The sequence below is a fragment of the Pan troglodytes genome, chromosome 12 (assembly GCF_028858775.2).
Source record: "Pan troglodytes isolate AG18354 chromosome 12, NHGRI_mPanTro3-v2.0_pri, whole genome shotgun sequence".
In the NCBI taxonomy this organism is placed as follows: domain Eukaryota; kingdom Metazoa; phylum Chordata; class Mammalia; order Primates; family Hominidae; genus Pan; species Pan troglodytes.
Genome location: NC_072410.2, coordinates 90,158,547 through 90,176,314, shown reverse-complemented (window position 1 = coordinate 90,176,314; position 17,768 = coordinate 90,158,547). Strand labels below are relative to the sequence as shown.

General features: G+C 41.2%; 1 protein-coding gene across 1 annotated transcript in view; it reads left to right on the top strand.

Moving 5' to 3' along the window:
* Window positions 1-17,768, top strand: part of TTC27 (tetratricopeptide repeat domain 27) — a 195,184-nt gene that overhangs the window by 27,399 nt on the left and 150,017 nt on the right. The window contains exons 6-7 of the mRNA XM_016948331.4: window positions 10,927-11,091; window positions 13,270-13,403. Of these exons, the coding sequence (XP_016803820.1) occupies window positions 10,927-11,091; window positions 13,270-13,403 (299 nt within the window). The remainder of the gene's footprint in view (window positions 1-10,926; window positions 11,092-13,269; window positions 13,404-17,768) is intronic.

The window sequence follows — 17,768 nt, the reverse complement described above, 5'->3', positions numbered from 1 at the left end:
AGGCTGGTCTTGAACTCCTGGCATCAAGGGATCTTCTCACCTCGGCCTCCCAAAGTGCGGAATTAAAGGCATAAGCCACCATGCCCAGCCTGACATAGCATTTTAAAATCTAGCTTTTAGTTTCTGATTCCCTGTGTGATCTCAAGCAGTTCACTTGACTTCCAAACCAAGGTTCACTTCCTTATAAAATATTGTTTGAATTCTTTCCAGGTATAAAATAATGTGGCGTTTTGTAGTCCAGCTTCTCACTCATACTAATGGTGGACTCTTGGAAGTTTGCGTCTAAAAAATTATCCCCTTTTTTGTTGGACAGTTTCAGAGATTACTTTGAGAAGGAGCTCATTTCATTGTTAGGATTAATAATTGCTGCAACGTTCTTTTTTTTTTTTGAGAGACAGAGTCTTGCTCTGTCACCCAGTACTTTTAAAATTAATTACAAAATCTTATATTCTGTCACTTTCATGCAGTATTTCTGCTAACTAGAGCTGTACTATTCAATATGGTAGCCACTAGCCATGTATGGCTACTTAAATTCAAATAAAGTAAAATAGATGAAATTGCAAATTCAGTTCCTCAGTTTCACTAGCCACATTTCAGGTGCTCAGAAGCCACATGTAGCTAACGGCTACCATCTGGACAAGCAGCTGTAGACTGCTCAACAACATCAGGGAAAGTTGCATTGAACAACACTGCTATTGAGTACTGGCTTGAGTTTTCTAAATGCCAATTTCATAATGTCTTTTTTTTTAATGAGGAAATTTTTAATTAGTCCCAGTTTTATCTTTGGCCTTCTGTCTCCTGCTGAATTTGATATTTAATTTAATAAACTCTTGAGTGCTTGCTGTGTTCCAGACACTGCGTTAGGTGCTGTGGATATCAGTGAACTTAGTGAGATAAGGACTAAAATACAGGTAGGACAAACAGGTAATGCAGAGTAAGGAATGAGGGAGAGAATGTGATTGTTCTGAACCAGGAGGTCGGAGAAACCTTCACGAAGTGGCTGATACTTGCACTGAATCTTAAAGAACGGTGAGAATTTTTTAGGTAGAGAAGTTGGAAAGGACATGTACTATGTGCAAGAGAGGCACAGAGACTTGGAACATCTTTGTGAATTTGGGAATTCCAGTAGTTTGGAATGCCTGGAGCAGAGTGTGAAGGGTGTGTGTCTCAGCTGATGAGGTTTACAGGTGGGAAGGAGCTAGATCACGAGGATGCTGGATTTTCATCTCCTTGGTGATCACCACGAAAGGGTTTTTAGAATATTTGCTCACTCTGAGGATATTATTTGAGCTGTGATAGGTGCTGGGCCTATACCAGTGGATGAGACACACATGGACCCCTCCTTGGTAAACCTTACAAACTTGATGTGTGAGGTTGTAGCCAAATTCTACCCATCTTTTAAGGCACCACCCTTCTGATAAGGTTTGTTCAATTATCCAGTCTTTATGGGTTTCCCCCTCTGCCACTTTTGGTCAATGGCACACAATTTAGAATCAAACTAACTGCATATTGAATCATTCAATAATGATTGTGTGTCTTCTCTTCTTAGCTACCTAGCTCTTCCTACCCCACCCCATTTTTAGGGAAGAATAGGACTTAAACCTTGCAGTAAGATCTAGCACAATTCTTTTTTTTTTTTTTTAGACGGAATCTTGCTCTGTTGCCCAGGCTGGAGTACAGTGGCACGATCTCGGCTCACTGCCAGCTCTGCCTCCCGGGTTCATGCCATTCTCCTGCCTCAACCTCCTGAGTAACTGGGACTACAGGTGCCCACCACCGTGCCCAGCTAATTTTTTGTATTTTCAGTAGAGACGGGGTTTCACCATGTTAGCCAGGATGGTCTCGATCTCCTGACCTCGTGGTCTGCCCACCTCGGCCTCCCAAAGTGCTGGGATTACAGGTGTGAGCCACCGCGCCTGGCCTAATCTAGCATAATTCTAAGAATTGCTAACAACTCAATCGATAGTGATGAAAGGTTGTACGATGGAAGAGAAGGAGATAGTTGGGAAGGGAGAGAGGCAGGAGAACGATGGAAAAATTAGAGGGGTCCGCAATAGGAAATGAAGCTTGCAAAGTATAGAGGTCAGCAGGAAGAGGATTTTTTTAGAGGAAATGAATTGGAGTTGGCAAGCACTTTCCTATTTAGACAAGATAGGCCATGTGCCTCCCTGGTTTTCATGGCTTATCAAGAAAACTCTTGGAACAATGAAAATTTGAAACACTCACAAACTTTTTTTTTTTTTGAGACAGAGTCTTGCTCTGTTGCCCAGGCTGGAGTGTAGTGGCGCTATCTTGGCTCACTGCAACCTCCACTTCCCAGGTTCAAGTGATTCTCCTGACTCAGCCTCCCAAGTAGCTGGGATTACAGGCATCTGCCACCAAGCCCAGCTAATTTTTGTATTTTTAGTAGAGACGGGGTTTCACCATGTTGGCCAGGCTGCTCTCAAACTCCTGACCTCAGGTGATCTGCTCGACTTGGCCTCACAAAGTGCTGGGATTACAGGCATGAGCCACTTTGCCCAGCACCTACTTATATTCTAATCCAGAGTTATCAGCTGTAACTTTTCCTTATTTTGCAGGTTCAGATATATTTCTTTTGTTTTTCTTTCTTTCTTTCTTTCTTTCTTTCTTTTTTTTTTTTGAGATGGAGTCTCGCTCTGTCACCCAGGCTGGAGTGCAGTGGCGCGATCTTGGCTCACTGCAACCTCTGCCTCCTGGGTTCAAGTGATTCTCCTGCCTCAGCCTCCTGAGTAGCTGGGACTATAGGCGCCCGCCACCACGCACAGCTAATTTTTTTGTATTTTTAGTAGAGATGGAGTTTCACGATGTTGGCCAGGCTGGTTTCAAAATCCTGACATCAAGTGATCTGCCCACCTCAGCCTCCCAAAGTTCTGGGATTACAGGTGTGAGCCTCTGTGCCTGGCCTAGGTTCAGATATATTTCAAGCCATCATCTTTCATACTACTATTATTTCTGAATCTGTATCTCTATGCAGGAATTACCTGGAGACATTATTTGTTTTTCTTTATGCTTGTTTTTCTTTATGCTGGAGTGCAGTGGTGTGATCTTGGCTCACTGCAACCTCCACCTCCCAGGCTCAAGTAATTCTCCCACCTCAGCCTCCTGAGTGCCTGAGACCACAAGGCGCACACCACCATGCCCGGCTAATTTTTGTATTTTTAGTAGAAATGAGGTTTCACCCTGTTGGCCAGGCTGGCCTCGAACTCCTGAGCTCAGGTGACCCGCCTGCCTCAGCCTCCCAGAGTGCTAAGATCACAAGCATGAGCCACCGTGCCCGAGCTCCCCTACTTTATTTATCCAACATTTGATCTCTGAACATATAAGATAATGCAGAGAAAGCACAGAAGTACAAGAATAAAGCCAATTATACTGATAGTACATACATATATACATATGTATAGATAGGTGGGCAGAAAAGTTGGTAGGTAGATAGGAGGGAAGATAGATACATACAACCAACTTTGGGCATTTGTGTGACTTACTTATGTATTCTTAGTACAGTTTAAATTTGATAGTAGACCTACCTGAACTATCACAACTTAGTAAGCCTTATTAAATGCAGTAAATGTCCTTTCTGTGATACTTGAGAGAAGATTTTTAAGAACCTTGGCCAACCCTTATGTCCCTTGATTTTTGCATCCAGAACATTTTGGGAAGATTACTGTCATTGGCAGCCAAGCAAAATTGTGTCACTTGTGAATTGTACTAAGGTCATAGAAGGTTATTATATTTCTGAGAGTAATGACTAGACACTCAGGAATAATGGGCAGACAAAAGGAGAAGAACATTAAAAAAAAAAAAAAGAAGACGCCGTCATCAAGAGTGTTAAGTATTAGATCCAGCTTTTCCTGGTTTTGGTTTGCATGGATGAAATCTACTCAGGGGTTTTCACAGTGAAGTTCACGTTATGGATGCCTATGTGCCTTCTGAGGTGAGACATGTACATCTTGACTTACTCTCTTTGAGTCCAGAGAATCTCTTAAATGGACTGTAGAAAAACACTGTCTTTCGTTTTTTTTTTTTGAGATGGAGTCTCTCTCTGTAGCCCAGGCTGGAGTGCAGTGGCACGATCTTGGCTCACTGCAAGCTCTGCCTCCTGGGTTCATGCCATTCTCCTGCCTCAGCTTCCCGAGCAGCTAGGACCACAGGCGCCTGCCACCATGCCTGACTAATTTTTGTATTTTTAGTAGAGACGGGGTTTCACCGAAACACTTTCTTTTTCAGACCCATTTAAATTTCAGCTCATGTAAAGACAAAGGGGTATCTGTTTCTTAGCTGTAGGTGTTTCTGCCAGATTATAGGTGATACAGTAGATTGGGCTTTTGTAGCATCAGCTCTGCACCTTTATCCTTCCCCTAAAAACTTTTTCATACCCCTTTCCCCTACAAGCTTGGATTCACATCCTGGCATTGCCACTTAATGAGGTGACCAGTCAGTAAGCTGAGCTCAATTTTCTTTTCTTTTTAAAATTTAAATTAAAAAAAAATTTTTTTTTGAGACGGAGTTTCACTCTTTTTTTGCTCAGGCTGGAGTGCAATGGCACTATCTCAGCTCACTGCAGCCTCCACCTTCGGGGTTCAAGTGATTCTCCAGCCTCAGCCTCCCAAGAAGCTGGCATTACAGGCGCGTGCCAACATGCCCAGCTAATTTTGTATTTTTGGTAGAGACAGGGTTTCACCATGTTGGCCAGACTGGTCTCGATCTCCTGACCTCAGGTGATCCACCACCTCGGCCTCCCAAAGTGCTGGGATTACAGACATGAGCCACTGCACCCGGCCCTATTTAAAATTTTTTTTTAGAGACTGCTCTGTTGCTTAGGCTGGAGTGCAGTGGTGTAATAATATCTCACTGCAACCTCAACCTCCTGTGCTCAAGAGATCCTCCCACTTCAGCCTCTCCAGTATCTGGGACTACAGGAGCGTATTACCATGCTTGGCTAATTTATTGTGGAGATGTGGTCTTGCTATGTTGCCCAGTCTGGTCTTGAATTCCTGGCTTCAAGTGATCATCTCACCTCAGCCTCCCCAAGTGCTGGAATTATAGGTATGAGGCTCTGTGCCCAGCCTGAGCTCAATTTTATAATGAATTAAGTGGAGATAATGTCAGCCTCCAATACATCATTGTGAGAATTAAATAACGCAACATGTAAAATACCCATTCCTAGGCAGAGTTAGATATTCAGTAAAAATAACTTCTCTTTTAGCTTGAATGATGGGAAAACTGTCATCAGCCTTTGTGTTCCATTCATTCATTATGTATTCATTCTGTTAGGCTGTTTTGTGAAATGCTGGCTAACACATATTGGAAACATGTGTGAGAGATAGTTTGTCAGTGATATTATAGAAGGGAATTCTGTTTGGGGGATCAATTGGATAAGGGTGCCTGTTAGACACCCTTGTTACTTAGTGTATGTCAACTAGCCTGTCTTTATATGTAGTTAATTTTGACAGTCATTTTATTTCAGATGCTGTTTTACTAGGTTATTATCCTCCATTCTTTTCATCTTAGATATTTAGTGAAATAAATTAGAATCTGACTGCCAAGCCAATATTCACTTATTCCTTATTTGATGTTCATATTGTATTAGATATATGGATGTATATCTGTTTCCCCTTTTCTTTTATTTTTAGAGACAGGGTCTCAGTCTGTCACCTAGACTGGAGTGCAGTGGCGTGATCATAACTCACTGCAGCCTTGAACTTTTGGGTTCAAATGATCCTCCCGTCTCAGCCTCCTGAGTACCTGGAATTACAGGCATGCTCCACCATGCCTGACTAACATTTTTATTTTTTTGTTGAGATGAGTCCACTCTATGTTGCTCAGGCTTGTCTTGAACTCCTGGCTTCAAGCATTCTTTCCACCTAGGTCTTCCTAAGCACTTGGATTATAGTGTGAGCCACAATGCCCAGCCCCTCCTTTTCTTTTAAGGGAGAAATTCTACATTCTCTCCGAAGAAAACTTGTAAACTGATATCGTCTTCATCAGATTTTCGGTGTTACCTCTTTTTTTTTTTTTTTTTTTTAAGGATCTCATTGAAGTACAACTCTATTTTTTCTTTATCTTACCAATTTAATATTTGGTTCTAACCAGTTTCTTTGATGTGTACATTTTCACGCCACAAAAATATGTTTAACTGTTGTAGATTCATGGTACTTTGTATCAACACCTTATGTTGCCATGTTTTTAATTTTTATTTTATTATACTTTAAGTGCTGGGATACATGTGCAGAAGGTGCAGGTTTGTTAAGTAGGTATGCACGTGCCATAGTGGTTTGCTGCATCCATCAACCTATCATCTACATTAGGTATATCTCCTAATGCTATCCTAGTCCCCCACCCCACATGATGTTCTCCTCCCTGTGTCCATGTGTTCTCATTGTTCAACTCCTACTTATGAGTGACAACATGCGGTGTTTGGTTTTCTGTTCCCGTGTTAGTTTTCTGAGAATGATGGTTTTCAGCTTCATCCATGTCCCTGCAAAGGACATGAACTCATCCTTTTTTATAGCCGCATGGTATTCCATGGTGTATATGTGCCACATTTTCTTTATCCAGTCTATCATTGATGGGCATTTGGGTTGACTCCAAGTCTTTGCTATTGTGAACAGTGCTGCAGTAAACATACGTGTGCATGTGTTTTTATAGCAGAATGATTTATAATCCTTTGGGTGTATACCCAGTAATGGGATTGCTGGGTCAAATGGTAATTCTGGTTCTAGATCCTTGAAGAATCGCCACACTGTGTTCCACAATGGTTGAACCAATTTACATTCCCACCGACAGTGTAAAAGTATTCCTACTTCTCCACATCTTCTCCAGCATCTGTTGTTTCCTGACTTTTTAATGATCGCCATTCTAACTGGCATGAGATGGTATCTCATTGTGGTTTGGATTTGCATTTCTCTAATGACCAGTGATGCTGAGCTTTTTTTCATATGTTTATTGGCTTCATAAATGTCTTTTGTTGAGAAATGTCTGCTCATATCTTTCAACCCAAATGCCCATCAATGATAGACTGGATAAAGAAAATGTGGCACATATACACCATGGAATACCATGCGGCTATAAAAAAGGATGAGTTCATGTCCTTTGCAGGGACATGAATGAAGCTGGAAACCATCATTCTCAGCAAACTAACACAGGAACAGAAAACCGAACACTGCATGTTCTCACTCATAAGTGGGAGTTGAACAATGAGAACACATGGACACAGGGAGGAGAACATCATGGGGGGTGGGGGACTAGGGGACACTTTTTGATGGAGTTGTGTTTTTCTTGTAAATTTGTTTAAGTTCTTTGTAGATTCTGGATATTAGCCCTTTGTTAGATGGGTAGATTGCAAAACTTTTCTCCCATTCTGTAGGTTGCCTGTTCACTCTGATGATAGTTTCTTTTGCTATACAGGAGCTCTTTAGTTTAATTAGATCTCATTTGTCAATTTTGGCTTTCGTTGCCATTGCTTTTGGTGTTTTAGACATGAAGTCTTTGCCCATGCCTATGTCCTGAATGGTATTGCCTAGGTTTCCTTCTAGGATTTTTATGGTTTTAGGTCTTACGTTTAAGTCTTTAATCCATCTTGAGTTAATTTTTGTATAAGGTGTAAGGAAGGGGTCCAGTTTCAGTTTTCTGCTTATGGCTAGCCAGTTTACCCAACACCATTTATTAAATAGGGAATCCTTTCCCTGTTGCTTGTTTTTGTCATGTTTGTCAAAGATCAAATGATTGTAGATGTTTGGCGTTATTTCTGAGGCCTCTACTCTGTTTCATTGGTCTATATATCTGTTTTGATATCAGTACAATGCTGTTTTGGTTACTGTAGCCTTGTAGTATAGTTTGAAGTCAGGTAGTGTGATGCCTCCAGCTTTGTTCTTTTTGCTTAGGATTGTCTTGGATATACGGGCTCTTTTTGGTTCCATATGAAGTTTAAAGTAGTTTTTGTCTAATTCTGTGAAGAAAGTCAATGGTAGCTTGATGGGGATAGCATTGAATCTATAAATTACTTTGGGCAATATGGCCGTTTTCACCATATTGATTTTTCCTATCCATGAGCATGGAATGTTTTTCCATTTGTTTGTGCCCTCTCTTATTTCCTTGAGCAGTGGTTTGTAGTTCTCCTTGAAGAGGTCCTTTACATCCCTTGTAAGTTGTGTTCCTAGGTATTTTATTCTCTTTGTAGCAATTTTGAATGGGAGTTCACTCATGATTTGGCTCTCCATTTGTCTGTTATTGGTGTATAGGAATATGTGATTTTTGTAGATTGATTTTGTATCCTGAGACTTTGCTGAAGTTGCTTATCAGCTTAAGGAGATTTTGGGCTGAGACGATGGGGTTTTCTAAATATACGATAATGTCATGTGCAAACAGAGACAATTTGACTTCCTCTCTTCCGATTTGAATACCATTTATTTCTTTCTCTTGACTGATTGCCCTGGCCAGTACTTCCAACACTATGTAGAATAGGAGTGGTGAGGGAGGGCATCCTTGTCTTGTGCCAGTGTTCAAAGGAAATGCTTCCAGCTTTTGCCCATTCAGTATGATATTGGCTGTGGGTTTGTCATAAATATCTCTTATTATTTTGAGATCTGTTCCAACAATACCTAGTTTATTGAGAGTTTTTAGCATGAAGGGCTGTTTAAGTTTATTGAAGGCCTTTTCTGCATCTATTGAGATAATCTTGTGGTTTTTGTCGCGGTTCTGTTTATGTGATGGATTATGTTTATTAATTTGCATATGTTGAACCAGCCTTGCATCCCGGGGATGAAGCCAACTTCATTGTGGTGGATAAGCTTTTTGATGTGCTGCTGGATTCAGTTTGCTAGTATTTTATTGAGGATTTTTGCATCAATGTTCGTCAGGGATATTGGCCTGAAATTTTCTTTTTTTTGTTGTGTCTCTGCCAGGTTTTGGTATCAGGATGATGCTGGCCTCATAAAATGAGTTAGGGAGGAGTCCCTCTTTTTCTGTTGATTGGAATAGTTTCCAAAGGAGTGGTACCAGCTCCTCTTTGTACCTCTGGTAGAATTCGGCTGTGAATCTGTCTGGTCCTGGGCTTTTTTTGGTTGGTAGGCTATAAATTACTGCCTCAATTTCAGAACTTGCTACTGGTCTATTCAGGGATTTGACTTCTTCCTGGTTTAGTCTTGGGAGGGTGTATGCGTCCAGGAATGTATCCATTTCTTCTAGATTTTCTAGTTTATTTGCGTAGAGGTTTTTATAGTATTCTCTGATGGTAGTTTGTATTTCTGTGGGATCAGTGGTGATATCCCCTTTATCATTTTTTAGTGCACCTATTTGATTCTTCTCTCTTTTCTTCTTTATTAGTCTGGCTAGTGGTCTATCTACTTTGTTAACCTTTTCAAAAAACCAGCTCTTGGATTCATTTGTTTATTTTTTTTGGAAGGGTTTTTTGTGTCTCTATCTCCTTCAGTTCTGCTGTGATTTTAGATATTTCTTGCCTTCTGCTAGCCTTTGAATTTGTTTGCTCTTGCTTCTCTAGTTCTTTCAATTGTGATGTTAGGGTGTCGATTTTAGACCTTTCCTGCTTTCTCCTATGAGCATTTAGTGTTATAAATTTCTCTCTGAACACTGCTTTAGCTGTGTCCCAGAGATTCTTTGTTTACACTGTGTGGGGAAAACCACCTACTGAAGCCTCACTAATGGTGGACGCCCCTGTCCCCACCAAGCTCGAGTGTCCCAGGTTGACCAGACTGCTGTGCTGGCAGTGAGAATTTCAAGCCAGTGGATTATAGCTTGCTGGGCTTCTTGGGGGTGGGATCAGCTGAGCTAGACCACTTGGTTCCCTGGCTTCAGGCCCCTTTCCAGGGGAGTGAATGGTTCTATCTTGCTGGCATTCCAGGAGCCATTGGGGTATGAGAAAACTTCTGCAGCTAGCTTTGTGTCTGCCCAAACGGCTGCCCAGTTTTGTGCTTGAAACCCAGGGCCCTGGTGGTGTAGGCACCCGAGGGAATCTCCTGGCCTGCAGGTTGAGAAGAGGGGAAAAGCTTAGTATCTGGGTCAGAATGCACCATTTCTCATGGCACAGTCCCTCAGGACTTCCCTTGGCTAGGAGAGAGAGTTCCACGACCCCTTGTGCTTCCCGGGTGATCGCCTCACCCTGCTTTGGCCCGCCCTCCATGGGCTGCACCCACTGTCTAACCAGTCCCAGTGAGATGAGCCTGGTACCTCAGTTGGAAATGCAGAAATCACCTGCCTTCTGCCTTGATTTCGCTGGGAGCTGGAGACAGGAGCTGTTCCTATTGGCCATCTTGACAGCCACCCCCTATTTATGTATTTATTTATTTGGAGACGGGTTCTTGCTCTGTCGCTCAGGCTGGAGTGCAGTGGTGCGATCTCAGCTCACTACAATCTCTGCCTCCTGGGTTCAAGCGATTCTCCTGCCTCAGCCTCCTGAGTAGCTGGGACTACAGGCGCATGCCACTATGCCCGGCTAATTTTTGTATCTTTAGTAGAGATGGGGTTTCACCATGTTGGTCAGGCTGGTCTCGAACTCCTGACCTTGTGATCCGCCCACCTCGGCCTCGCAAAGTACCAGGATTACAGGCGTGAGCCACTGCGCCCGTCCCCCCACTATTTTTTTTTTTTGGCATTGTTAAGACAAACCCGCTGAGAAAGAGCAAGGTTATGAATCATATCTCCCAGGATTGTGTGGAATAAAGGATATCTCAGTGTACATAATGTCCTTAGCTCATGTCTGGAGCATATAAGTGCTCAGATAATGCTGGCTGGTAACTATTAGTGTTACTGTATTCCTCAGGTCTTATGTTTAAAATTATTTAACAACAGAGACTATGTACTATATACTTTATGTATTATAGACTCTATTTTACACATTAATATATATTTCTTCTCATCATAACTTTTAATGTTTTATCTTTTGTCTTGCAGTGATGAAACTACAGAATCTGTTTGTAGATGATTCAGGTCGATATTTGGCTATTCAATTCCATCTGGAATGTGCATATGTGTTTTTATATTATTATGAGTACAGAAAAGCAAAAGATCAGTTGGATATTGCTAAGGACATCAGCCAATTACAAATTGATTTGACAGGTAAGACTTATTTTTTGTGGATAATTGATTTTATTTTTATGATAAAACTATATACATTGGCAGTTTGTATTGTATGTTGGTATTAGATTTCCTATATCCTATTTGCTTTACAAAAGTAGACTTTAAAGGTTTTATTTACAAATTTATAGTTTATAACAAATTTGAAATGATATATTTTCCTTATTTCTAGAGTTTTCCATTTATTGCGCTGATCTGTTTAGCCATGTTAGTAATAATAGATAGCAGCCAGGCAGTACACAAACACACTTTTGAGCCTTTGGCGGATGGGCCCATAGGGGTGTTTCCTGACCAAGTTTGGCCTCTCTGCATTGCCCTTTCTTGTAAACACCCACCTATTCTTTCCATCTTGCTTTTTTTTTTTTTTTGAGACCGAGTCTTGCTCTGTCGCCCAGGCTGGAGTGCAGTGGCGTGATCTTGGCTCACTGCAACCTTGGCCTCCTGGGTTCAAGCAATTCTCCTGCCTGAGCCTCCCTAGTAGCTAGGATTACAGGTGCCCACCACCACGCCTGGCTAATTTTTTTTTTTTCTTTTTTTTTTGTATTTTTAGTAGAGATGTGGTTTCACCATGTTGGCCAGGCTGGTTTTGAATTCCTGACCTCAAGTGATCCACCCGCCTTGGCCTCCCAAAGTGCTGGGATTACAGGTGTGAGCCACCATGCCCGGCCCACATTCTGTGCTTCTTATAGAGCTAGTTCTATCAGTAAAATCCTTCCAATATATTATGAATAAATATGATTTTGTGGGCTTGTCTTGGATTTTAGCTACCTTTTGTTACATTGTGTGTGTGGGCAAAATTGTTTAATATCCAGCTTATAACTTGGAACAATGGCCAAGTATAAGTTGGAACAATGGCCATGTGTAAGTTGTCTGTATATGAAAATGTATGTAATATATCTTGTGAGGTTAGTTTCAGAAGTTATGTTTTTAAATATTTTGATTCTAGGAGGCTTTTTTGGGACTATTGATGCCATAATACTTAATTGTTGGTATATTTACTAACTAGTTCTTCATATTTTGTTTTCTAAGTTAGAGTTGAAGAACTTAGAAATACAAATGTGATGTTCACAAATATGAGGATCAGGTTATTCTTTCTTTCCACTCATCTATAGCCTTCCTATAAAAAATAAACTGTGGCAGGTGCTGTGACTCACGCCTGTAATCCCAGCACTTTGTGAGGCTGAGGCGGGCAGATCATGAGGTCAGGAGATCGAGACCATCCTGGCCAACATGGCAAAATCCGCCTCACTAAAAATACAAAAATTAGCTGGGTGTGGTGGTGCATGCCTGTAATCCCAGCTACTCTGGAGGCTGAGGCAGGAGATTCGCTTGAACCAGGGAGTCGGAGGTTGCAGTGAGCTGAGATCGCGCCACTGCACTGTAGCCTGGCAACAGAGCAGTACTCCATCTCATAAAAAATAAAATAAAATAAAATAAAAAAGTAAGCTGTATCAAACAATTTCAGTGGCTATCTTCAGCATAACATATTTAAAAGGTTAATGTATGACTTAGAGCCAGACTCATAACAGGATAAAATCCAGACTTTCTAGACTGGTCTTTGTAATCAAGGATCTTTGTAATCTGACCTTGTCCAGAGAGTGGATGTTGGAACTTTTGCTTCTCTTAAAGTGGTTTGAAAACAGCTATTCTGCAGTAAGTTATTTCAGAGACATAATGAAAAAATTTTGGTCTTACATGAAGTCAGATAGTGTAATAAACTGTTGATTTAGAACCAAAAGATCCTGGCTTTAAGCTCTGGTTCTGATGCTGAGAAGCCCTGTGATCATGAACAAATGACTGTATTCTTTAGAACTTTTGTTTTTGTCATCTGTGAAAAAGAGATAATAATAGTTCTTCTACCTACAACACTCAATGTGTTACTTTTTTTTTTTTTTTTTTTTTAAAGGGTGGTGGTTTGATGCAAAAATTAGTATGTGGATTCTAGTGGCAGAAATCCTGGGTTTGAGTCCTGGTACCAGAGCTTGTTGGCTTTCTAATTTTATAAGTCATTTAAAACCTGAGGCTGGGCCTCAGGACTTTCTTATGTGAAATGGAGAAAATACCTTGTAAACTCTAAAGCACTCTGAAAATATTACTCTTCATGACTGTACAGTAGATCTCATGGGTAAGTCAGTAGATATAATTTTATTGTTTTTTCAGGTGCTTTGGGAAAAAGAACACGGTTCCAGGAAAATTATGTGGCACAACTGATTCTAGATGTAAGAAGGGAAGGGGATGTCCTTTCAAATTGTGAATTCACTCCAGCACCCACTCCTCAGGAACATTTAACCAAGGCAAGTAGGACGTTAAGTTATTAAATTCAGTTAACAGCTGAGTCTAACAATTTTAATAGGTGAGTACCATAGAAACACTGAATGGGATGGGGACAGACTTCATTTTATTCTTTTGCCTTTTAAAGGTTGCTGAGTCAGGGAGAACTGGTGTTTAACTGGTGTTTTTTTTTTTCCTAACCTGTATATAGAAAAAACTGGTGTTTTTTTTTCCCTAACCTGTATATAGAGGTAAATACTGCTTTTCTTCTAGGATTCAATAACTATGAATTAATGATGCAGTTAGTTATGTATTACCCCTCTTGAAGAAATACAAAAGGCAGACTGGGTGTAGACCAGTTTCTCTATCTGCTATCATATTTGTTTCCTTATGTTTGTCTTCTCTTGGAATCTCTTAGGCTTTTTCTAAATATATAAACAGATTATCAGAATTCCTTTTCACTAGTTTTGTGATCGGCCTTTTGTTTCTCTGTCATTATTGGGGGGTGGTTGCCTTAGTATGTTTATTTGACATGTCTAGTGAATTCTCTTCTTTAGTTTGAATTATGACTCTTGGTCAGTTTACCTAATTATAGTCCACTCCAGCTGCTTCCATGAAGCCCTTTAGTATTTATGCATGTGTTTTCTGATCCCAGAAACCCCCAACTACTTTTTTTTTTTTTTTTTTTGAGATGGAGTCTCACTCTATTGCCCAGGCTGGGGTGTAGTGGCGCAATCTCAGCTCAATGCATCCTCCGCCTCCTGGGTTCAAGCGATTCTCCTGCCTCAGCCTCTCGAGTAGCTGGGATTACAGGCATGCACCACCACGCCCGGCTAATTTTGTATTTTTGGTAGAGACAGGGTTTCTTCATGTTGGTCAGGCTGGTCTCGAACTCGCAACCTCAGGTGATCCACCCGTCTCGGCCTCCCAAAGTGCTGGGATTACAGGCGTGAGTCACCACACCTGGCTGTGTTTGTTGTTTTTTAATGTGGAGTTGTTCTATAGAAAAGTATCTCCCAGTGACTGACCTGGCATGGTGGCTCATGCCTGTAATCCCAGCACTTTGGGAGGCTGAAGTGGGTGGATCACTTGAGGTCAGGACTTCGAGCCCAGTCTGACCAAAATGGTGAAATCCTGTCTCTATTAAAAATACAAAATTAGGCCAGGCGCAGTGGCTCACGTCTGTAATCCCAGCACTTTGGGAGGCCAAGGTGGGTGCACGAGGTCAGGAGATTGAGACCATCCTGGCTAACATGGTGAAACCCCATCTCTATTAAAAATACAAAAAAAAAAAAAATTAACCGGGCGTGGTGGCAGGTGCCTGTAGTCCCAGCTACTCAGGAGGCTGAGGCAGGAGAATGGTGTGAATCTGGGAGATGGAGCTTGCAGTGAGCCGAGATCATGCCACTGCACTCCAGCCTGGGTGACAGAGCAAGACTCCGTCTCAAAAAAAAGAAAATAAACAAAAAAAAACAAAATTAGCCAGTTGTGGTGGTGTGTGCCTGTAATCCCAGCTACTTGGGAGGTTGAGGCAGGAGAACTGCTTGAACCCAGGAGGTGGAGGCTACAATGAGCAATGAGTGCAATTGCATCATTGAACTCCAGCCTGGGCAACAAGAGCAAAACTCCCTTTGAAAAAAAAAAGAAAAGAAAAGAAAATTATCTCCTGGTGATAAATAGGATATGATGAGTATTATGAGAAATGTATGAAAATGATGTAACATTTAATACAGAATTTTAATCGTTTTTTTGCTTGTTCTTTCTTTTCTCCTTTTCTTCTTTCTTTCTTTCTTTCTTTCTTTCTTTCTTTCTTTCTTTCTTTCTTTCTTCCTTTCTTTCCTTTCTTTCCTTTCTTTCATTCATTTTTAAATGGAGATGAGGTCTCACTATATTGCCCAGGTTTGTTTCAAACTCCTGGGCTCAAGCAATCTTCTTGCCTCAACCTCCCAAAGTGCTGGGATTAACCATGTAATACATGTTACAGGGTTAATGTGGTTAACATTTTTAACATATTACATGTGACTATCAGAAATTTTTTCAGAATTATTTTATTTTAAAAATTTTGGCTGGGCGTGGTGGCTCACGCCTGTAATCCCAGCACTTTGGGAGGCCGAGGTGGGCGGATCATGAGGTCAGGAGATGGAGACCATCCTGGCTAACACAGTGAAACACCGTCTCTACTAAAAATACAAAGAATTAGCTGGGAGTGGTGGCGGGCGCCTGTAGTCCCAGCTACTCCGGAGTCTGTGGCAGGAGAATGGCGTGAACCCGGGAGGCGGAGCTTGCAGTGAGCTGAGATCGTGCCACTGCACTCCAGGCTGGGCGACAGAGTGAGACTCCATCTCAAAAAAATAAATAAATAAATAAATAAAAAATAAATTTTACCTGTTTATCTATTTAGAGACCAGGTTATGAGACTGGCTAATTTTTGTATTTTTGGTAGAGATGGGGTTTCACCGTGTTGCCCAGGCTGGTCTCGAACTTCTGGGCTCAAGCCATCCACTTTCCTCAGCCTCCCAAAACTGTTGGGATTATAGGCGTGAGCCACTGCACTGGCCAGAATTTAATCTTTTGTATGTGAAATAAAATAGATTCAGATAATCTTATGGTCTTTGTTAATTACTACTTGAAGATGGAGAGTACAAGTTGTATGCTGTAGGTATGGATTAGATAGAAACATAGCTTTATTCTAATGGGCGGAAGAGAATTGTTAAGTTGGTTATATATCATATTACCTTGTGTCAAACACATTATTAGATTCTAATATACACCATCTGTTTAATAATCATTTTTCAGGAAAAGGAAAGGAACACTACTATACCATTTATAGTGATTACAAAACATATCCTGATTGGAAATGTTACAACGTGGCCGGGTGTGGTGGCTCACGCCTGTAGTCCCAGCACTTTGGGAGGCCGAGGTAGGAGGATCGCTTGAGGTCAGGAGTTCGAGACCAACCTGGTCAACATGCCGAAACCCCATCTCTACTAAAAATAGAAAAGATTATCCGGGCGTGGTGGTGTGTGCCTGTAATTCCAGCTAGTTGGGAGGCTGAGGCAGGAGAATCGCTTGAACCCAGGAGGTGGAGGTTGCAGTGAGCCGAGATCATGCTACTGCACTCCAGCCTGGGTGACTAAGTAAGACTTTCTCAAAAAAAAAAAAAAAAAAAAAAAAAAAAAAAAAAAAAAAAAAAGAAATGTTACAATGTGAAAATATGTATTTTAATTTTTTTTATTTTTTATTTTTTTTAAGATGGTGTCTCATTCTGTAGCCTGCCTTAGCCTCCGAGTAGCTGAGACTACAGCCACATGCCACCACGCCCGGATAGTTGTTGTATTTTTAGTAGAGACGGGGCTTCACCATGCTGGCCAGGCTGGTCTCGAACTTCTGATGTCGGGTGATCCGCCCGCTTCAGCCTCTCAAAGTGCTGGGATTACAGGCATGAGCCACCGCACCTGGCTTCTGTCTAGCTTCATTTGGCTCCTAAAGTCTTCTTTTTGTTGTTGTTGTTGAATTAGAAAAAAATTTAACCCAAGATTATTGAGGAATAATTTATATAAAATATACCTATTTTAAATTACACTTTGTTGAGATTTAACAAATAGACGCATGTCACCACCACCACAATGAAAAAAAGTTTCTCCAAAGAGTGCCGTCATAGTTCTTTGCAGTCAGTCAGTTGCTGTCATAGATTAGATCTGTCTTTTCTAGAATTTCCAATAAATGGAATCATACAGTGTATAATCTTTTGATCTGGCTTAATGGTTTCAAGATTCATCCATGTTGAAATACCAGTATGAACTGTTGGTGGACATTTAAGTTATTTCTAGCAGCTATTACTAATAAACCTGCCTAGAAAATATGTATGTAAGTCTTTGTGTGAACATAAGTTTTTTTTTTTTCTCTTCTTTTTTTATTTTTGAAATGGAATCTCGCTCTATTGCCCAGGCTGGAGTGCAGTGGCACGATCTCAGCTTACTGCAACCTCCACCTCCCAGGTTCAAGTGATTCTCCTGCCTCAGCCTCCCGAGTAGCTGGGAGTACAGGTATGCGCCACCATGCCTGGCTAATTTTTGTATTTTTGGTAGAGACGGGGTTTTTGCCATGTTTGCCAGGCTGGTCTCGAACTCCTGACCTCAAGTGATCCACCCACCTTGGCCTCCTAAAGTGCTGCGATTACAGGCGTGAGCCACCATGCCTGGCCTCTCTTGCCCATTTTTAATTTGAGTTGTTTGTCTTCTTATTGAGTTCTAAGAGTTCGCCATATTCTGGATGCAAGTCCCTTTTCAGATATATGTTTTGTCAGTATATTTGGATCTGGAGCTTGACTCTTTGTCTTAACAATGTTTTCAGAGAACAGAAGTTTTTAATTTGATGAAGTCTAATTT